The sequence below is a fragment of the Nicotiana attenuata genome, unplaced genomic scaffold (genome assembly GCF_001879085.1).
Source record: "Nicotiana attenuata strain UT unplaced genomic scaffold, NIATTr2, whole genome shotgun sequence".
NCBI lineage: Eukaryota > Viridiplantae > Streptophyta > Magnoliopsida > Solanales > Solanaceae > Nicotiana > Nicotiana attenuata.
Genome location: NW_017671134.1, coordinates 251,876 through 274,001, shown reverse-complemented (window position 1 = coordinate 274,001; position 22,126 = coordinate 251,876). Strand labels below are relative to the sequence as shown.

Genomic DNA, 22,126 nt, shown 5'->3' with positions numbered 1-22,126 from the left:
AGGTGTCTACTTGATAAATAGGTCTATTGAGGTGTTCAAATGACCGTTGTGGACAACTTGGATGGGCCATTTATGTATTTCGCCAAAATAAATAAACAACAATCTATAATTTTTCTACAATTTTTGCAATATAATGTATGTCACGTCTTCTTCTTCTTCTTCTTCTTCTTCTTCTTCTTCTTCTTCTTCTTCTTCGAGTTTCAATCTGAAATTCAGTCAAAACCAAGTCTAATCTTCACCAAAATCCCTCGAAATTGAGATATAAACTCCAAACCATATTCCCAATTATTTTCAACAACACCCAATCCAAACAAATAATGATTTTTGAAAATCCAAATTTGAATTCAAAGCTTTTTAATGGCTGTCAATGGTGGAATTGTTGCTCTCTTCTGCAAAAAATGCAATTATGAATGTGCTTGATTATGTCGAAATGCGCAAATCTTCTGCAAATTCGCATAAAACAGATTGTATACAAATCTTCTCTGTTATTCAACAAATTCGCATAAAACAGAGTGTATCACGCAGATTCGCATACAGAGTGTATCGCAAAAACGGAGTATGGAAAATTTGAAACGAAGCCGACGATAATTATGAATGTGCGTGATTTGCGTTGTGGAAGATTTGGAAGAATATTTAATTCCCCAATTTTAGTGCGCCTAAATGAGGAATCCTACAGCTACAATGATTCCTTATTGAATGCATTGTCTTTATTTTATAAAAATACTATTAGCACGAAGGGTAATATGCAAATTATGAACATATTTGATAATATAATTTCCTATATGGTATAGGAATGAAAATTTCCCTTTTCTCAATAGGTTGTTATACCATAGCCATTTTCCCAAATCCTTAACATTATTGAAACAAGGCCTTAAAAGTCCCCAAAATCCAGGGGCCCATTTACACTTTGGAGTTCATGTGAGGCCCCATCTACACCATAGGTCCATAACAAGAAGAGGCCCGGCTACAAAATTCATAAACCCAGTTCTGCCCCTTCTTTTCTTGTTCAGAAAGATTTGTTTCCTTTGAAATACTTTTACAGAGCCAGAAGAAGAAAAAGAAGAAGAGAGCAATGGAAGCTTCAAAGACAATAGCACACGAAATCGGGGGAGTGAGAAATGATGCGTTCCGATTCGGTCTTCAGGGTGTTAAAAGCGACATCGTCGGATCTCATCCTCTTGAGTCTGCCTATCACTCTGTATTATCCTTTCTCCGCACTATTCGATTCTTTTGCCTTTACATATGTTTCCTCTGTTTGATAGTCTGATTATTTAATTTCCTTTTTTGGGAGCAGACGAAGGTTAGGCAGGAGGAGATGAAGAGGAAGGTACTTGCTAACACTTACGGGTCGGCTTTACCTATGAAGTTAGAGCTCGATCGCCAAATTCTTTCCAGGTCGGCGTTTCTTACTTGTTTAATTTTTTAATGGATTATTAGACTCTAGCTGTAGTATTGTTTTTGTGTAAATCCTCTGGTAAATGAAGGCTTATGAGTTGCAGAAGCACCCTTTTTTTGTGCTCGCTAGGGTTTTATTCTTATTTTCGGTTTTAATATTATAGAAGTCGAAATGGACTTGAATAGATGCTAATTTATTTCGGATATAGGTGTAGTTGATTGATTGATTTTCTAATAAAGTTCTCGACTTTTTGTTTAATCAACAACTACTATGCCTCAATCACAACTTTTTTGTTTAGATTGGGTAAATTTAATGGGCTTTTCTTGCTCATGGCTTGTGACTCATTTTTCCTTTTCTTCTTTAGATTTCAGGTCTTCGTCCAACTAAACTGAAACCCCTTGTTAATTTGATTTAAGTTATACTTAGTTAGGAGCCCTCTCCCTTTGTATAGGTAGGGAAGGCTGTCTGAGTTGAGTGAGAGTGAGCTGGGTGCGCTCCTACAAGCGTTAGTTTTCCATTCATACTTCTAGCTGATATCATATTCCTTATGTTTCTGATGCTTATATCAGCTTCAAGCCCTCCCCAAGATGAATATAAGAGGCATGCCTTGTTTATTTTATCCACATTTTGTAGAGGTGTAGTGCATCCATTATTGTGAATATGCACTAAAGTTTTATCACTTTTATGTTGGTAAAATTAAAATGTCAAGTACCGTACATAACTATTATCAAGCGCACACACCCCCCCCCCCCTCCCCCGAGTTACTCTAGTATCCCCACTTTGCGCCCCTGGCCTGCAATCCTCTCCTTCACACAATCATGTCTAGCGTCCTTGTCAATCTTAAGACCTTTCACAACTTCCAAAAAGATATAGGATTGATCTTGATTGAGAATGCGAGAATTTGGTCAAATTGTATTCAGCATTCACACAGTGTGAGAGGGAGGTTCGTATTCTCAAATTAAAGGGTATGTCGATTAGTAGCCAAACTGGAAGAGGGTAAGTAGTTCAACCAAAACAAATCCCATTAGTTTTGATTAACGGGAATGTTGACAAAATGATGGTAAAATCAAGGGCTAAAAGTGGGAACATCCCCTGTTAGAATTGCAATTGAAAACTTACATCATTTCGAAGGCTTTGACAAAGGCCTTCAATTTCATCTTGCAAGTACCATTTCTGAGAATAAGATTTCTTTTAGATTAGATAAAGAATGCTCACCAGCAGGGTTTCTATGTAAAATTCCTATATTTTTTGTGCCAACTGTTCAAACTTACTCGCTTTCTGGGTTTCAGAACATTTATACTCATGCAGGGGGGAATCTGTTTGACAGCAGGAGTTTTAGGTCTTTCTTTATTCTGAATCTCTTTTCCCTTCTAAAATTTGCAGATTTCAGAGGCCACCGGGTGCAATACCATCTTCAATGGTGGGGTTAGAAGCCCTAACAGGAGGTTTGGAAGATTTTGCTTTTGAGGACTACCTGAATGGTATCAAAATCTAATGCTACGCTTTCTGGTTATGGTTTTGCTGCTTTTTATTAAATAAAAAAGTAAAATCACTGCTTGTTGACTGTTCTTTTCATTGGGAGATGCCTTTAGTTGATATGCCTTTCATCTGGTTGCCGCTGACCTATAACACTGGAGTCGTTAAAAAATAAATTCATAAGACACTGGAGCAAAATTGCTTATTGATACAACTCTAAGGTCTAGTAAAAATGTTTCAGCTTATTTGGGCAAGTTTAAGAAACCGGCATTAGATGATGGATATACTCCCTTTGCTTCATTTTATATGACAGTTTTTTTTTTTTTTTTGATTTGCATCGGGTGTCCGGGTCTCTAAGAGCCCCGACTAATCCCCGGGGTGCACAGGCCCTCGGCTAGGAGTTTCCCGCAAGTGCACCACGGTTAATTCAGGTTTTACCCAGTCCGATGGCCCTCAGAAATTGTTTGCACCCACTGGGTTTCGAACTTGAAACCTTGAAAGGGAGCAAACCCCAAGGCTCAAGTCTATTGCCACCAGGCCAACCCCTGAGGGTTAATTTTATATGACAGTTTTTGAATATATTTTAGTAAAGAAAAACCTTTGGCACGTGAGTAAATACATATAACATTCTGAAATTACCTTCAAATAATGTGGTCTTTAACATGCAGTATCATTTCCATAAGAGTATGTCATTAGGAGCAACATTAGAGTGTTAAGGAGTTAGAAAGGTGTCAATCTTCTCAAATCGGACCAAAAAGGAAAGAGAGTCATGTAAAATTGAATAGATGGAGTAGTAATTCTCTTTGTAATTGTCTTTGGAACATATGTAGAAATTTGTTGTCATTATTCTTGGAATTAATCCAAGGTAAGACTTGCTTCTCTGGTACTTTTCCATCCGAATTTTTGGTGAAGTAGAAACTAGACAATCTGCTCAGCCTGATTAGACCCTGATCTGCTGCTTAAGTCATATTACGTGTTTCAGATTGGATGAAAGTTGATTTCATTGTACATAATGTGTGAACTTGTGTCAAATATTCCATCCCACTTGCTGGAACTTGTTGATGCTAAACGTACAGGAGATTATTTCCATTGGTTTAATTTAGTTCGTCAGTGCATAAGACTACCAGTTTCCTCTAGCCGTCTAAGGCCTTAGCTTTAGTTCTGGGTTGTTATTTTCCTTATGTTTCTTGTGCCAATTGAGTACCGGCAGTAAGGTTCTGCTTCTATTTAGCTTTGTGTGGAATTCATGGAGATACTTCGAGATGTTGGTGAGGGAAGGGTGCTGTTGGATACCATCAGTTGGTCTCGACTTTGAGTGTGTTTTAAGTAAAAGTCTGTATGAATAGATATACTTGAGATATTAACTTAATACGTGTTTCTTAATGCTTCTTACAGATCCCAAGGATTCTGAAAGTTTTCGTCCAGTTGATACGCATCATGGCATGGAAGTGCGCCTTGGGCTTTCTAGGGGACCTGTGTGTCCCAGCTTCATTTGAATCATTCGCAATTAATTGAGAATCTGTAATTGATAATGCTGCTGCTGTGTACTTCTCATCTTCCTTAAAACATTGTGTCATTGGGTATTTTAATATAGTTGGATTTTGGAAACAAACAATTGCTGATTCTTTTTTTGTTTCCCTATCGTTATTCTTCTTCCTTCTTTCTTCTTGCTTTTATTTCCTTCTCGTTATCTGTTTCAATGCGAACAAGATTTCACATTCGTATACATGAATTCTCATATGCTTGTCTTCTACTAACGGGGCAACCGGTACTAGCTTCAACTCCACCTCTTTCCTTTGTGATAGGAAAACTGAGGATTGATCCAATCTTCTCCCTGTAATCTAATAGTATTAAGCAGTTTAGGGATCAGGGTAGAATAGATCTGTTCTGCCTCCGGACCTTAAAAAATCAGTCCTCAAAAGTTTTTCAAACTCGGCTCTTCTTGCAGTCCAAATTATGACATGTCTAGTCTGATTTGATCTAACAGATCTCACGAATTTGTCCTGTTGTTATTTCACACCTAATTCAAAAGTGCACGTACTATATGAGCTTATGTTTTGTTTTATCTATCACTTTACTTTCTCCTTTTTTGAGGTGAGGTTTGCCTAATGTGTCATGTATATTCCTTTTGTCAGAAATTTCTCATCTTACAAAATTGTCAAGCCTACTCCTTGCCCCGTCCTCGTTAGCTCTTCCACAATCGTGGATGTGCAATTGTGCATTCAACTTGATTCTATTACAGTGGTGATGAAAATTTTCGGGGGCTAAGGTACAATTGGTCTAAGTTGTAGTTTAGGTTCTACTCCATTCGCAACATTCGTACCGGAGTACAATGGTGTGAATGTGGAAGTTAAATTCTGGTGTGAATGTGGAAGTTAAATTCTGCATTGTTATAATCAATCGGTTCTTCAATATAAAAATGCCTGAGAATCACAACCTATCTGAGAAGAAGTATGTCAATCCCTCTAAACCATGACATCATGTCAGAAGGTAAATACTTACATGCATCCGATGTTTATATCAACCCATCTAACACATATTTTAATATACCTATCAACACATATTTTAATATACGTGTTGCTACTAAACATGGCCGGCACTAATGTTATCACATGTAAGGCTTGTGCCTTTGGCCCCAAAATTTAGGGGCCCTGTTTTTAGAAATAATAGGTTTATAGGTATTTTGAAAAATTATATTTAGTACTTGTATAGGTCTAAATTTGGAGACTTCGCGGTAACGGATAAGTAAGACAAAAGACGGGGTCGACCATGATATAACGACTAAAAGTCGTTCTCACAAAGGCTGGTGTGAAAAGCGTGCAGCCAAGATGAGAGGATAACGGTAGTATACGTTCAGAAATGGACAGAAAGAATATTCTTTTGGATATTCTTTATGCTGTACTTTTTTAGGGTTTTTTGGGAATATCCCTTATAAATAGGAAGAGGCACAGAACAAAGGGGGATCTTCTGAACCCTGAGAAAGAAAAACATATTGTAAAGGTTGACAAAAGAGAATATCAAAAAGTTGGTTGACTATTGAAGCACATGTTGTTCTATCTTTATCCATAAATCCAAAGATTCCATATCCATATTAACTCCTCACTCTTCCATATCGCAGGCAGAGAAAAGGATCATCCCAATCATATAATAATTGAGTGAAAGATCCTTTCTCATTACATTTATTGTCGTTATTTATATTTATTCTATGTTTATGCCATCATATTTATTGTCAATCATAGTGTGTTAAATCCGTTATTTAATGCTCTTGAGCACCACTCATTTCGCAAGTGCTCTATTTCATTTGGTCTAGAATTTATTAAGTTCAACTGAGATTCACTCTTTAATTCATCATAAATTGGTTTAGCATTTATTAGCTCAAACAATTTGGCGCTGTTTGTGGGGAGGTTTTAGTTGAAATTTTAGTTCCTTCTAGATCATAAAAAAGACAGCCATCTCTTCCTCTCTTGCACAAACTAACGATGGCAGGAAAAGGAGAGGCAAGACAGAGAGCCATAGCAGGTGTCACTTCCAACATTTTGAACACCATCAACGAGGATGACAAGGAAAACAACGAGACTGTGACACCAGACGCTACGCTCAGGCGGAGTGACTCACCCCCTCCTCATGAAAGTGTAACCGCTTCACGCGAGAGAGGAGCGTCAACATCCACAGTCGAGGAAGCACCGCCAGCAGTGAGAAAATTATTGGAAGAATGGCTGACGAGTACCTTGAACAACATACTCGACAAGCCCATTCAAAGGGAGAATAGAAACACCGCGCAAGCAAATGTCACAACGTTCACTGGCGAACAGTCCACCCCTCAAACAGGTAACACTTACACCACTGTTGATGCAGGTAATGACGCACTGACAGCCATTTTAAAGAAAATGGAAGAAATAGAAAACGAAAATAAGGCACTTCGCGACCAGATCAGGGAGCATCAGAAAAGGGTCGACAAAATATCGGGCGCCCCAATCTACCAAAGAGAGACGTTGGCCGGTTCGTCGAACAACCGTACAGCGAGGAAGCAGCTCCACATGCCATTCCCAAAACCTTCAAAATGCCACCATACTTGAAGATATGCAATGGTGCTACAGACCCCGAAGATCACATCATCCATTACGTCACGGCGGTGAAGGGCAACGACCTTTCGAAGGAGCAAGTACCATCAGTGTTACTGAAAAAATTTAGCAAAACCCTAACGGGGGGAGCCTTAACTTGGTATTCACAACTGCTGGCACGGTCAGTAGCAACGTTTGAAGAAATGGACGACAAGTTCGTCACCGCCCATGCCGGGGCTAAAAAGGCGGAGGCCAGGGTGAATGATATATTCGTCGTCAAGAAATGGCGAGGGACTCAGGGACTTCCTCGCCCGGTTTAACAGGGTGAGAATGAGCCTACCGAATGTATTAGAAGGGATGACAGTAGCAGCTTTCCAGAACGGGCTGAACAGGAACGGGTCAAGAGCAACCAGAAAGTTACTAAGTAGACTCATGAAATACCCTCCCAGCACTTGGGAAGAAATCCACAATGCCTACTGCGCCGAGGTGAGAGCCGACGAAGACGGCCTTAACGGCCCGACGCAATGGTTGACATCAGTTCAAACGGAGTTGAGAAAGGATCGTCGTAACGACGGTCGAAGAGATCAGTCAGGCCCCCATCCCAACCGAGAAAGACATCAACCCTACATCAGAACATCCGTCTCACCGTCTCCTCGACATGCGGAAGGGTCGTCCATGCCACATACAGGGACTCAGCGAAACGAAAGAGGTATGCCTCCACTCTTATCTGCTCACAATTTTTGTGTTTCCCCCTAAGCAATAGTGTACGCACTAGAGAAGCGTGGCACGAAGGTAAAGTGGCCACAAAAGATGAAGTCCGACGCGAGTACCCGGAAGTCGAACGTCCTCTGTGAATTTCATTAGGAGCGAGGACATAATACCGAGGAATGCATAGCTCTACGGCAAGAGGTAGAAAACATGCTAAACCAAGGGCACCTGAGGGAGCTGATGAGCGACCGCGGACAAGCCAACTTTGGCCGCGGACGCGAACAACACCAGGGCCCTCCATAGCCACCATCCCCTGCCCGCACCATCCAAATAATCATCGGCGGAGGTGATGAAGTAGAGATCAACCATGTGAAGTTCACCACCACACACAAACTGAAGCGGTCGATCACCCACGAACGGTACGACGACCTCGGAGACAATATTATCTTCGATAAGTCAGATACCAACGGTTTGGCTTTCCCTCATTTCGATGCTCTTGTTATTACTTTACGTATTTCAAATACTGATGTGAAAAGAATAATGGTAGACGACGGAAGCGGCGCGTGTATTATCCACCCTCGAGTTCTCGCACAAATGAGACTCGAAGAAAAGATAGTACCGCGTTGCATAACACTAACAGGTTTTAACAATGCAGTTGAGCGAACCTCTGGGGAGATAACGCTACCCGTTCTGGCCGAAGGCGTCACCTTCGAAACAACGTTCCATGTCATGAACCAAGACACGGCTTACAATGCCATCATAGGGCGGCCCTGGATACACGCCATGAGGGCCATCCCATCAAGCTTGTATCAAGTAATCAAGTTCCCTACTCCATGGGGAATATTCAGCATCCGAGGCGAGCAACGCACCGCCCAAGAATGCTATCGTATCGCCCAGGATTGCACGTACACTCAACGGCTAAAGGGAACAGACCCAGAAGCATAGCAAATACCAAAGTCGGGGATGGAATTCGACACACCAACAGATGTTATCAGGGACCCCGACATCGTGGAAGCCGCTGGGTCGACGGTAGAGGACCTCGATCCCGTCCAATTGGATAGCACCGATAGCAACAAAAAGGCCTACATCGAACATAAACTTTCAGAACCAGGTAAATTTCATAAGTTTTTAATTGACAATGCCGATTTGTTCGCCTTCTCCCGTGCAGATATGCCAGGTATCCCGAAAGGCGTTGCCACACACAAGTTGAACGTCAACCCGCTCTACCCACCAGTGCGGCAAAAAAGGAGAAAATTCAACGTCGCGATCAACCAGGCCGTCAGTGATGAAATGGATAAGCTACTCGCCAACGGTTCCATCCGAGAATCAAAATATCCCCAATGGGTCGCCAATGTGGTCATGGTAAAAAAGAAAAACGGGAAATGGCGGATGTCCGTGGATTTCACAGACCTAAACAAGGCCTGCCCAAAGGACTCCTTCCCATTGCCTCATATCGACCAGCTCATCGACACAACCGCAGGACATGAATTGTTAAGTTTCTTGGATGCCTACTCAGGTTACAACCAAATCCTCATGGAGGAGGAGGACCAAGAAAAAACTACTTTCATCACCCATCAGGGGACGTACTGTTACAGAGTCATGCCATTGGGGTTAAAAAACGCAGGGGCAACGTATCAGAGGTTGGTCACCAGGATGTTCAAGGGTCAAATTCATAAAACAATAAAAGTTTACATCGACGACATGTTGGTCAAATCAAAAAGGAAAGAAGACCACATCGACCACTTGAAAGAAGCCTTCAGTATATTAAGACGGTACGGCATGAAATTGAACCCCGAAAAATGTGCCTTCGGTGTAACCTCGGGCAAATTTCTCGGTTTCTTAGAGTCACAAAGAGGCATCGAAGTCAACCCAAATCAAATCAAAGTCATCGAAGGGATACCTGAAGTGTTAACCAACAAGAAACAGGTGTAAAAATTGACTGGGTGGATAGCCGCCCTATCGAGGTTCATCTCACGGTCATCCGACAGGTGCCACAAATTCTTCAACATGTTGAAAAAAGATAACGGGCTCCAGTGGAATTCAGAATGCATCGAGGCCTTGAGAGAACTAAAGGCATACTTGTCTTCGCCCCCACTGCTCGCCAAAGAAGAACCGGGCGAACGCCTCCTAATATACTTGGCCGTCTCAAAAGTCGCAATGAGCGCAGTGTTGGTCCACGAAAACAAAGGTATGCAATCTCCAATTTATTACATTAGCAGAACCCTGGTCGACTCCGAAACGAGGTACCCCTACCTCGAGAAATTGGCCTTAGCATTGGTTATAGTTTCACGAAAGCTTAGACTCTTTTTCAATGCTATCCCATATCGGTGGTAACGACCTTCCCCCTGCGGAGCATCCTACATAAACTCGAATTGTCGGGAAGATTGGCCAAGTGGGCCATAGAATTAAGCAAGCATGATATAACATATCAGCCACGAACAGCTATAAAATCACATGCACTCGCCGATTTCATCGCCGAATTCAGTGCCAAAATAATGCCCGAGGTCAAGCAGGAGGCTTCTCGTACCTCTCTCAGGCAACCCGACCTATGGGTCCTATACACCGACGGCGCATCCAACGCGTCGGGATCTGGACTGGTACTCGTACTCGAGGTCCCGACAAGCAAAGTCATCTGCCAGTCCATACGGTGCCCCGATATGACTAACAATGAGGCCAAGTATGAGGCCATAATTGCAGGACTAAAGATGGCTCTCAAATATGGAGCACGACGAGTCGTTCTCATATGCGACTCACAGCTCGTCATCAACCAAGTCACAGGGACTTTCCAAATCAAGGAACAAAGGCTACAAAAGTACCAGGCAGAAATTCATAAACTACTACCAAATTCGATAAATGTCAACTCGACCAGATACCTCGAGCACAAAACACCAAGGCAGATGGCCTCGCCAAATTAGCAGCAGCCACCAAAAATATTGCTATGGAAAACGTGGTCACCCTCCTCCACTCGTCAATAGACCAACTTGAGGTACACTCTATAAATTTGACTTGGGACTGGTGCAACCGCATCATGACATACTTCCAGGAGGAAGTACTCCCACAAGACAAAAAGGAAGCTAAAAAGCTTCGAATGCAGACGACCAGGTACAACATTATAAATCACAACCTATACAAGAGAACGTTTGGGGGGCCCTTGGCGAAATGCTTAGGGTCGAATCAAACAAGGCGCGTGCTCGAAGAAGTACACGAAGGCCACTGCGGTGCCCATACAGGAAACCGAGCCCTCGTCAGATGCCTCATTCGGGCAGGTTATTATTGGCCCACTATGAAAAAGGAAGCCGCAGATTACGTCAAGAGGTGCGAACAGTGCCAAAAGTACGCACCTATGATACATCAAGCGGGCAAACACCTCCACTCTGTCACTTCGCCATGGCCGTTCATCAAATGGGGAATGGACATCGTCGGATCCCTCCTAGCGGAACGAGGTAAGATATGTTCTCTTTTGGTTTTAACTGACTACTTTTCCAAATGGGTGGAAGCAGGTGCATTCACCCAAATACGCAAACAGGAAGTCATCACATTCATAAGGAGGAACATCATATGCACCTTCGGCATCCCTAAAGAAATCAACTGTGACAATGGGCCCCAATTCACCGGAAAAAATACCATCGAGTTTTTTGAAAAATGGCACATCAAGCGAATACTCTCCACGCCATATCATCTCGCCAGTAACGGTCAGGCCGAATCCTCCAACAAAACAATATTGAACATCTTAAAGAAAAAGCTCGAGGACGCCAAAGGGCTATGGCCAGAATTGCTACCAGAGGTACTATGGGCCTACCACACCACGCCAAAAATGAGCACAGGCGAAATGCCGTCCTCAGGGCAATAACTTCCTCTTTTCGACACTAGTGGTGATGGTCTTCTCGAGTTCCATTCTTCGCCTCTTTCTCGATGGAGACTCCTCCCCATTAGACGACTCATCTACAAGATAATAGGTAGGTCGGGAAGAGATCTCATCCAGTACGGCAGCGTTCTGAGGAGAGTCCCTAGCTGACAGAGTTTGAGTATGGCCTCCACAGACGGACTCAGTCAAAGTAAATTGCATCCCTGCCGATGCAATAGCCTGGCGAAATGCCGGCACTGGAGCTTTCTTTTTTGAAGTCCGTCGACCTGCCACCATAAGGGGGTCGCATCAACGAACAATGGTAAAACAACAAAAAACTAAAACAAAAGTAACACTTACCAGACGAGACCTTCGGCACAAAACGTTTGTAGAAGATCGCCCAATCTCGAATACCCACCTTGTGAGGTAACACGCGAGCCACCCAGTCTTCAATGCCAACAACGAGAAAGGGCGCACGCCTCTCAGCTAAAAAAACACAAGAAACCACAAATGAATGAAAATGAAGGGACGGAAAGAAGACGACAAGCGTATGCAAACAACACCTACGATTATGGTTCCACTCCTCGAGAAATCAAGCAGGGTCCGATACTAAGTGTTCGGTTTTGATAAAGAAGTACTTGTGCCAAAACCTCTGATTCGTCCTATCGTCCATTCCAACTATCAGCCCTCTGGTCCCGCGATGTCGCAGATGTATCATGGTGCCTCTGTAAAAACTCGATGAAAACAAGTGTAATAGGTGGCGGATGTCGACCTCACAACCGGACAATTCTGCGTACTTTGTGAGCATTAGGAAAGCTTTATACAAATACGGGGATAGCTGTGCCGGGCAGACAGCCATTAAAAAGCTTTGAATTCGAATTTGGGTTTTCAAAACCAATATTTGTTTGGATTGGGTGTTGTTGCAAACAATTGGAAATATGGTTTGGAGTTTATATCTCAACTTTGCGGGTGTTTTGGTGAAGATTAGACTTGATTTTGGCTGATTTTTAGATTGAAACTCGAAGAAGAAGAAGAAGAAGAAGAAGAAGAAGAAGAAGACGACATGATATACATTATATTTACGAAATTGTAGTAAAATTATAAAAAAATTGTATTATGTTGTGTGTGTATATATATATATATATATATATATATATATATATATATTGTATGAAAGTTGAACAATATTGTATAAAAATTATATTTTAGTTGTATGATATTATAGTTGTATATAACTGAGTAGAAATAATGTATGAAAACTGTAGATAATTTGTAAATAAGTTGTAGATAAGTTGTATAATATATAATTAGTTGTATGAAATTTGTTTTTACTATGTATAAATCAGATACAAAATATACAAAAGAATATTGTATAAATTTTGTATAAAATTTGTATTGAAGTTGTATTCAACTAGGTAAAAATAATGTGCGAAAATTGTAGATAAATAGATAATATATATCCGTGCATTGGTAGCTTTATCTGATACTAATACTTTGCTGCTTGGAAGTCTTCTAATTAGAATATTATCTTTTGCGCAGAGTTGGTGGCCATGAGAACTTTTTTCACTGCAATAGATGTGGTGCGTATTACAATTTCCTATTATTTTAACTTGAGGCTCCATGGAAATTTTCTTCTCTGTTTCTCTTATATTTGTTATATTTTTCTTTGATTTTTCGTCATTTGCTAAAAGCACGAAGCTATATGTGATTCTCTAACTACGGGACTCCATTGGATCTTATCCTTTACGCTGTTCTTCCATTCATTCCTAATTATTGACTTGTCCTGTGGGAATGAGGAAAGAATTACTAGTGATTGGAATCATGGGGCAGTACACATACAAAGATCCTATTCACCATTGTCGCTCAAACAACCAACAACCCAAAAATCAAAATAAATTCAACCAAAAAAACAAAGAAAAACAGTTACATGCATTTGCCTTCAAAACACATCATCATCAAAAATAATGTGAGTATTTTATCAGTGAAATAGTTTAAAATAATGGAAGATCTGGAGAGAAAGAGGAGAGAGGAGAAAAAAAAAGGAAAATGGTGTAACTAAATCCCTTGATTGAAGGCACAAATAGTGGATTTGAGAGCCTTTTAAGGTGGATTGTATATATTTTGTAAACAAAACTTGTTTATGTCGGGTAATTAACTAAACATGAACATTAAATATAATAAAATTTCAAATAGTGTATAGGAATGAAAAAGTCCCTAATGTATATACAAGCAAGGTTTTATCGAATCAAACCACAGACAAAATAACACTTGGAAGATACTTACGTTTGGGTTGTCATACTTTGTTCAGCAACAAGTAATTATTACCCTTATAACAAGTAAATATAATTTCCTTATTACACGAACAAGCAATTTGAAGCCTAAGTAGATTTTAACATGTAATTAGGACATTGAAGTACTCCCAATAGTTTTACACCAAGTCATGATAATGGCGAGAAGTACATAGCGAGAAGTACAACGGGGCTAGAAACTAGAAAGAGGGACGTGTGAGTAGATATTGTAAAAATAGTTCGTGTCTACACAGCATCCACCATTAAAAATAAAAAAGGAAAAAGTTAACCAGTCGTAAAACTATAGCCGTTTTTTTACACTCCCAGCTGAAGCAGCACTGTAAAACTAACGCACCTGAAACCCCATCTCTGATTCTATCCCCTCAACTAAAACCCTAGATTTCTCCCTCCCATGGCCTTTGTTTAATCCTACCTCCTTCTTCTCCCATCCATTCCAATCAAATCCCAGTTTCCGTACCATTTCTATCTCCCATGGACTCTCGCCGAGTTCCTCGAACCGTAAGCGACCCTAAGGTTCGTCAAGTCGGGTTCTTCGCTCCACCCGACCGTTCCCAATCGGGTCCTAACATCCAATTTTCCTCTTCTCCTCCCGTTTCCGATCTATCCCCTTCTGGTAACTCTCTTTCCCCCGTTATGATCCCTCCTCCACGTCATCTCTCCGCCGACTTATCCCTACCCCGGCCCCCTCAGGCACCGTTATCCCCACTGCGTCGTGATTCTATCCCCGTCGGCAGCTACAATCCGTCTGAATTCTCTTCTCCTACTACCACGGACTTCCCCGCTGATGATTCATCCTCTCCTGGCTGGCATCGCAGGGGTAGTTCTGGAAAATTTGCTACTTCTCTTCCCTCCGCAGGATTTGAAATGCCTGCCGCCAAGCAGAACAGCTTTACGGTCTCTAGATTGACTACTGTCTCCAAGGCTAACGTGCCTTTAGGAGTAACAGGTGTTTCTCTCTCTTCCCTTTTCTATGTCAATATTAGTACTCTACCTTTTTGTCGATATTAGTACCTTTTTCATATTGATAAAATTATCTGTGTTTTGTATTTAGATAAGGATGGGGAAGTGCAGAAAGAACGAACTGCTAGTTCAAAACCATTGAAAGAGAAAACAACCAAGGCCGAGAGGCGTGCTCTTCAGGAAGCTCAAAGAGCTGCAAAAGCTGCTGCTAAAGGTTTATTTTTTATTTCGTGATTAGGTTTCATGGCATCTTTATTCTATATGTTTTTTTTCGTAACGAAATTAGCTATTAGTACAAGTTATGATACTATTATCTAATCAAAAGAAAGGTGGATTATGGTGTCGTTATTTGTCTTAGAACTGAATAAGGAATGGTTATATTTCGTGTGGAGGCTCATTGTTTGAGCTAGGGGATCATAGTCCTTTGTTAATATATTGTTTCTTTTGCATGCTAGCACATGTTAAAATTAGAGCTAATTGGTTTAAAGAAATATTGCTGCTTATATCCTTAGAGAGGATGCATTTGATTAACCTTTTGTTAATCAATTTTTTTTTCTTTCAATCGTATTTAATGTGAGTTATACTTTTGGAACATCTTAAGGTTTTGGAAAATCAAGAGCTCTGCTCATTTGGTGGCATTTGGCTGAGAAGTATTTAAAGCACATCTATAAGTCTTGCAGATTATAGACAAAGCCCTGCAAATCTTGATTTCTTCCTTATGTTATGTTTGTTTATGGGGGTAAAGGTAAGTTCTACAGAGTGGTGGTTAGATCAACTTGCTATATGGGCCGTAGTGTTGGCCAGTTAAAAATTTCCATGTCCATAAGATGAAAGTAGCGAATGAGAATGCTAAGATGGATGTGTGGACATCCAAAGAGATATAACCAGGAATGAAGATATTTAGGCCAAGGTAGAAATGTTATTTGTGGTGGACAAGATGTGGAAAGTTGGGCTAAGATGGTTCGGGCATGGTGGGTTTGAGGAGAGGTAGAGGTAGGCCGAAGAAGTATTGGGGAGAGGTGATTAGGCAAGGCATAGCTCATCTCCAACTTACCAAGGACATGACCTGTGATAGGAGAGTAAGGAGGTCAAGGATTAGGGTAGAAGGTTAGTAGGTGGTCGAGAGTCTTTCCTACCCATACCCGTAGTGTTATTACTATTCTTTCCTTTTTTCTTAGATTTCGAGTACTTCCTGATGTTACCTCTGCTTCGGTGTATTATTAGATTGCTGTTGTTTCTGCATGTTTCTCTTCTTTATTCTTGCATCTCTTGTTCTAAATTGCAGCCGAGGGTCTATCGGAAACATCCTCTCTACCTGCACAAGGTAGGATAAGGTCTGCGTACACAATACCCTCCCCAGACCCCACTTGTGAGATTACACTGGGTATGTTGTTGTTTGTTTGTTTGGGAGGGGGGGAGGAGGGGATTAAAATGGCTGTAACAACTAAATGTCATCCTGTTGCGTAGATATTGTCCATTCTCCACTTTGTCTCAACTTGCAGTTTAGTGCCAGCAAGCTGGCTTGTTTAGGTATCGTTTGTTGCTGGACGCTTGGAATGCCAGATATGTATACCTTAAAATGAATGTGAAGACAGTATCTATTTAGTAGGGCTTCCATCTTAATATTTTATGGATCCACAGTTTGAGGAATGTGTTCTTCCTATGTAGTTGCAGACATGTGAAACTTGTTTGCCTCATGTGATTCGTTGTTGTAATATTATCTGATATGTCATTTTTTTGTGGAAGAAACTCTTTTGGTGGAGTGTGGCAGTTACAGAGAGATGTCGGGGAGCTGACCTCCTTGCTGTGGATTCTGCATTGGTACTTTAGGAGTTGATGGGAGATTTCTCTGCTTAAATTGGACATATCATAGCTCATGCTTACTCAGCTTGCTTTGGGTAGGTAGTACGGTGGTTTCTGTGGTAGGGGAATGAATAGATCAACTTCTGAATGGATAAACAGAGACTTAAATGCATTAAAGAAAGAGAAAACAGAGACTTAAAGGCATTAAAGAAAAGGAAAAATCTAGTTTACATGTGGGTCTTCGATATTTTCTTTCCATGTAAGTAGAGAATCTTTGACTTCATGTTAGTGGTTGAGGGAGATCGTACCCGTACCAGTTTGTTGCAGTATGGCATTTCTATGCGCTGCTTTCCACAATTCAGATGTTCTATGACATCCAAACTCTCTTTTGGCATTTCTATGTCCTTTCCTCTGCCACACATCATCGCTTGTTAGGATTAATTTTACAGAATTTCTTATCTTATTTGGACTTGATTCTTTAAATTCAAAAGGCATTCTTTATTTGGAATGTGTTGTGCATAAAAAATATTACTGCAGGGCAAATGCTTTTGCTTTGTTCTTTGATTCAGATTATGTCTTGTATCCTTTCTACAGAATCGTAAAACTTATGTTGGGTTGTCCTGATGATTATATGCCAGCTGACGGAACTAAGACCGCCACTGCTGCTTCTGGAGAACTTAAATCATCATTAAACCCAGTAAAGATAGCCAAGGGCACTTCACAAAAGAAAGAAAGCCCTCCTATTGCAGCTACTGAAAAAAAGGGCAGTGATCGTGCAACAGATAAAGATAGGAAAAAAGATGTTCCTCATCCACGGATGCAATTTGATGATAAGAGTCGTGTGGAAAAGGCGAAGAAGCGCTCAGTAGTAAAGCAAACTGAAGCCAAAAACAGGGTTGAACTTTTTAGGCATTTGCCTCAATATGAACATGGAACAAGACTTCCCGAGCTTGAATCAAGATTCTTCCAACTAGATCCAGTTCATCCTGCTGTTTTTAAGGTATACCCTGACTGTGTTACCTTTCTTTTCCATTTCATTTTATTTTAGTTTTTCTATTTAGGGTTGAGGAAGGACATTTAACCACACTGCCACTGTAATGTTGCTTTCATTTAACCTGTAGAGGTTTCCAACCCCCCAAACTCACCACCCCCTTAAAAGAAGGGTATCAGGGTGAATTATGGCCGCTTTGACCATCTTTGTTAAATGTGGGAAATGTAATAAGAACTGTGTGGCATCACGACTCCTGAAGAATCAAGGAAAGCTGCAAATCCTTTTTTTTTTTTTTGCCACGCGGGTATATGATTGACTAGGAGCTAATATCCTGTTAATACTTTAAAACTTCTTGCATTGAAATCTTGGATTTTCTACTTGGTATTAGGTTGGGCTGAGATATTTGGCTGGAGATATATCTGGTGGGAATGCCCGCTGTATTGCTATGCTTCAAGCTTTTCAAGAGTCCATCAAAGACTACTCAACACCCCCAGAGAAAGCTCTTATAAGAGACTTGACTGCAAAAGTTAATTGTTATGTTTCATTTTTGATCGAGTGCAGGCCCCTCTCAATCAGCATGGGGAATGCTATTAGGTTTCTTAAAACTAGGATTGCCAAACTGCCTTTGACTTTGTCAGAATCAGAAGCTAAAGCCACTCTTCTGACAGATATTGATCGTTTCATTAGTGAAAAGATAATACTTGCAGACAAGGTGATAGTCAAGCATGCAGTAACTAAAATAAGGGATGGTGATGTTCTTCTCACATATGGATCATCCTCTGCTGTTGAAATGATTTTGTTACATGCTCATGAGCTTGGCAAGGATTTCCGTGTCGTAGTAGTAGACGCACGTCCAAAGCTTGAAGGGCGATTACTGCTTCGTCGGTTGGTCGGGAAGGGTGTTAAGTGTACATACACTCATATAAATGCCATTTCTTATATCATGCATGAAGTTACTAGAGTACTTTTAGGTGCTTCATCAGTTTTGTCCAATGGAACTGTTTATTCAAGGGTTGGAACTGCAAGCGTTGCTATGGTTGCTAATTCATTCCGGGTACCTGTCTTGATATGTTGTGAAGCGTATAAATTTCATGAAAGGGTTCAACTTGACTCAATTTGCTCTAATGAACTTGGTATGTGTCACCCCTCAACCCCCCAGCAGACGGTGCACTAGAGGTTTTAATTGTTTTTATGCTGATTGCTTCCTTCAGGGGGTGGTCATACCTGAAGTAGTATCTGATGGTACCCTGTTTCTTACTAGCTCAGCCTTGTGTCTGTACAGGTGATCCAGAAGCTATAGCTAAGGTTCCTGGTAGAATGGAAATTAACCACTTGGATGGTTGGTCTAACAGTGATAATTTACAACTGCTGAATCTGATGTAAGTATGACTATATCAGATATATGATATTCGGGTTTTATTGGCTAATCAGTCAAGTTTCTGGAACTTACTTCTTATTTTCAACCCTTACAGTTACGATGCAACACCTTCAGACTATGTATCAATGATAATCACAGATTATGGCATGGTAAGTCATCAATACTCGTGTTTATATCATTTCCTCCCTGGAGATTTCCTGAGGTAAATTAGCTGAACAAGCATGATATTGAGTATAACTTCGAGTTCATCTCAACGTATGCAGATCCCTCCTACAAGTGTTCCTGTTATTGTTCGAGAGTATCGCAGAGAATATTTGTGGACATGAAAGGAGCACAACTGGGAGCTACAAATCTCATAGTTGCCTCGAGAAAAGCAAAGGGAGACCTATGCGCCAGTTTTGCACCCCCCTTGCTAGCCTGCATCTCAAAGATATTGATAGGGACATGGATTTGAGACCTCTACCTTCGCTTAACATCTGTTAATTTCTCCTTGGTTCATTTTTGGGATAAGGATTTTGAGTTATATGCCTCAGGTTTTGGGTTCTCTATTTTTAGCTGACCCTAAGAAGAGCGCGATTTCTCCGCCTCTCAGGGCAATTTTGGGAATGTAATCTCTCGACAGAAACAGATTTGCAAAATTGTGATCAGATTTTCATATGAATAACAGTTCATGAAGCCAGACACCTTCCTCCCCTCCTGGGCCCAGAATCATGTTTCTTTTTGGTGTATTTTAGTTTTTAATTTTCTTGTCAACGAAAAGCATGTCGGTGGTAAGGCGAGCTTACATGGCATGTGGGCACAACTTTTCTATTAGTCTATCAGGATGTTTAATACTCCATTTATTTTTCTGATAGAAAAGGAGGAACTAATTATACTTGTTCATTAATGGCTTTTTTATACACCTTCGTTATAGATATATGAACGCTTCTGAGAGCCAGTATCTCCATGAGAAGAAAAGATTGTTGCGACCGGATTGACCCAATTCAATCTTTGTTGAGGTTATGTTTTAGGAAATCAAGGGGCCAGAAACAATATCAGGGAGCGCTAGAAAATTTAGACGTGACCTTCAATACCAAAACTAGACATTTCGTGACATTAGTCTCAACGGCCGATAAAGATAATCAGCTGCATTATAGAAGATGAACGTTAGATTCGTCTCTTTGGAAGGTTACAGTCGGACAAACTGGTAGAACCACACAAAAAGAATAAAGGAAATATCTATCGAAATTAGTCTCTAGTAAATAGCAGCAACAACAACAACGATCCAGTAAGATCCCACAAGTGGGGTCTGGGGAGGGTAGTGTGTACGCAGACCTTACCTCTATCCCGAGGGGTAGAGAGGTTGTTTCCGATAGACCCTCGGCTCAAGAAGACGATTTCTCTAGTAAATAGGTGATCAAAATAAAGAAAAGTTAAGTAAGTAGGAGATCGAGGTATGGAATCAGTGATACTTTGTTCAATAAACATGAAAAAAAAACAAAATATATTTCTCCAACGAGCAGTTCATAACTTTATAGGTAAGCCAGTGCAATTTTAGTCTCTCTTCTACAATGCAGATGATCTTTTTTCGAATGATCAAGGTGGTCATGAAAGTCCCTAAAATTTCAGACGTTGCAATATGATAGTAACATTATAGCCACACAACACCAAATGATTTTCAGCTAAAATTGTATAAAGCGAATTACACAAGTGTGTCGATACTAATAAATCTAGAGACAAAAACGAACGCTTGTTTCTTTCTCTAATTGTCACAATGCCTCCATTATTTCTTTTTCTTTTCTTTCCTCATCCCCCAATGAGATTTCATTTACAAAATGTTGATCGTTCATTTTTTAAAGATTTTTCCCTTGATTCGTACGACGTTAAGAATCCAAAGTATTCCGTGAGAGCCTGTATGAATAAGACTAGGGGTGTACATGGATCGGGTTGGTTCGGTTTCTATCAAAACCAAACCAAACCAATTATATCGGTTTGGATTGGTTCGATTTTGTCGGGTTTTTTGGGTTTTTTTGTTATATGAATATTATTTCAATCTTACGTTATTAAAATTATAGATAAAGCTTTGATAAGTGAATATATGTTTAGTAAATATGAAAAAAATTGACAAACATATTATCTATTAAAATATTCTAATGGGAGAAATTTTTTAGTAACACGTGATAGTTATTTTCTTAGTCGTCTAACAATAATTTTTCGTTAATTTACGCTTTCAAGGTTAATACATGAGAGGATACCAAATATTTCTACATTTTCTAAAGAAAAATCACTACAAAGTCTTAAAAATATAAATAAAATTTATATATTTATATGTCGGTTTGGTTCGGATTTTTTTACTCAATACCAAACCAAGTCAAACCAAACCTAGTCGGGTTTTTTAATCGATTTGGTTTGGTTTTCGGTTTAGTACGATTTTCCGGTTCGGTTTTAACACCCCTAAACAAGACTACAAGAGTGCAAATATCTTATTCACTTGGCTCAAGGCTAAGCAAGTTAGCATCATCAGGAAATTAATCATCCCAAGGAGACGCATTAAATAATCTGCCGTAATTTCTAAGCAAGATAATTAATTTTATGGTCGACACGGTCTCCTAGGAACAAAATTGTTGGCAGGAATATGCTTTTATATTCTGAGCAGATAAAATTGAATAAGGATGAAGTAAGCACAAATATTGGCAGTTAGCTGCCAAAGTATCAGTAATTTTCTTGACTTTTAATATTCGAAGTTATACCAACAATTATTTTCATTACTTATAACTGTAGTGATTGTTTTTATAAATAATAAAAAAACTTTTCATCCCTTACCTCCATTGTTGAATGATTTTCCCCCTATACTTTTTGTTATTAGGGTCATTTAGTTCACGAACTAGCAGTAATGATTATAAGTTTATACATGGAGTCTTACGCGTGATAATGTGTGGGAATTGGTATTAACGTGGACAGTAGAGTTATAATGTACGAAATATAATAACATATTAATTAATTGTTACACATAAATTGACTACTTTAAAGACATTTTCGTCATTGAATACTCAATAATCTTATCCAGGTATTGGCGATACACCAACTTTTAGTGCACATCTACACTCGTAAAATGATACATAAGTTTAGAGTTTATTACTGAACTAACTGAAGCAGGGTTTAGTGTTGGTACTAATTATTACTAATGTTAATAACTAATACTATTAGTTATGAGAATTTTA

At 40.0% G+C, this 22,126-nt stretch overlaps 2 protein-coding genes across 4 annotated transcripts; both read left to right on the top strand.

The window, feature by feature from the left end:
- Positions 1 to 952: 952 nt before the first annotated feature.
- Positions 953 to 4,513, top strand: LOC109206162 (cyclin-B1-2-like). Its single transcript, XM_019368954.1, has 4 exons — positions 953 to 1,198; positions 1,295 to 1,395; positions 2,780 to 2,877; positions 4,268 to 4,513. The coding sequence occupies exons 1-4, from the start codon at positions 1,073 to 1,075 to the stop codon at positions 4,366 to 4,368; spliced, it is 426 nt and encodes a 141-aa protein (XP_019224499.1). The 5' UTR covers positions 953 to 1,072; the 3' UTR covers positions 4,369 to 4,513.
- Positions 4,514 to 14,022: 9,509 nt separating this feature from the next.
- On the top strand, positions 14,023 to 19,619 carry LOC109206161 (translation initiation factor eIF-2B subunit delta-like). 3 transcript variants are annotated; one of them, XM_019368951.1, is made up of 7 exons: positions 14,023 to 14,740; positions 14,846 to 14,968; positions 17,196 to 17,557; positions 17,937 to 18,681; positions 18,831 to 18,927; positions 19,021 to 19,075; positions 19,190 to 19,619. In XM_019368951.1, the coding sequence occupies exons 1-7, from the start codon at positions 14,266 to 14,268 to the stop codon at positions 19,250 to 19,252; spliced, it is 1,920 nt and encodes a 639-aa protein (XP_019224496.1). In that variant the 5' UTR covers positions 14,023 to 14,265; the 3' UTR covers positions 19,253 to 19,619. The 3 variants fall into 3 exon arrangements, with proteins under 3 accessions (XP_019224496.1, XP_019224497.1, XP_019224498.1); XM_019368953.1 differs by lacking the exon at positions 14,023 to 14,740 and adding an exon at positions 16,501 to 16,652 and having other exon boundaries at positions 14,882 to 14,968; XM_019368952.1 differs by lacking the exon at positions 14,023 to 14,740 and having other exon boundaries at positions 14,881 to 14,968; positions 17,152 to 17,557.
- The last annotated feature ends 2,507 nt before the right edge of the window (positions 19,620 to 22,126 follow it).

Coding starts and splice junctions, on each gene's coding strand:
- LOC109206162 (XM_019368954.1), top strand. CDS start 1,073: ATGGAAGCTTCAAAGACAATAGCACACGAAATCGGGGGAGTGAGAAAT. Junction 1,396..2,779: donor GATCGCCAAATTCTTTCCAG/GTCGGCGTTTCT, acceptor TAAAATTTGCAG/ATTTCAGAGGCCACCGGGTG. Junction 2,878..4,267: donor TTTTGAGGACTACCTGAATG/GTATCAAAATCT, acceptor TGCTTCTTACAG/ATCCCAAGGATTCTGAAAGT.
- LOC109206161 (XM_019368951.1), top strand. CDS start 14,266: ATGGACTCTCGCCGAGTTCCTCGAACCGTAAGCGACCCTAAGGTTCGT. Junction 14,969..17,195: donor TGCAAAAGCTGCTGCTAAAG/GTTTATTTTTTA, acceptor ATTATATGCCAG/CTGACGGAACTAAGACCGCC. Junction 17,558..17,936: donor TTCATCCTGCTGTTTTTAAG/GTATACCCTGAC, acceptor ACTTGGTATTAG/GTTGGGCTGAGATATTTGGC.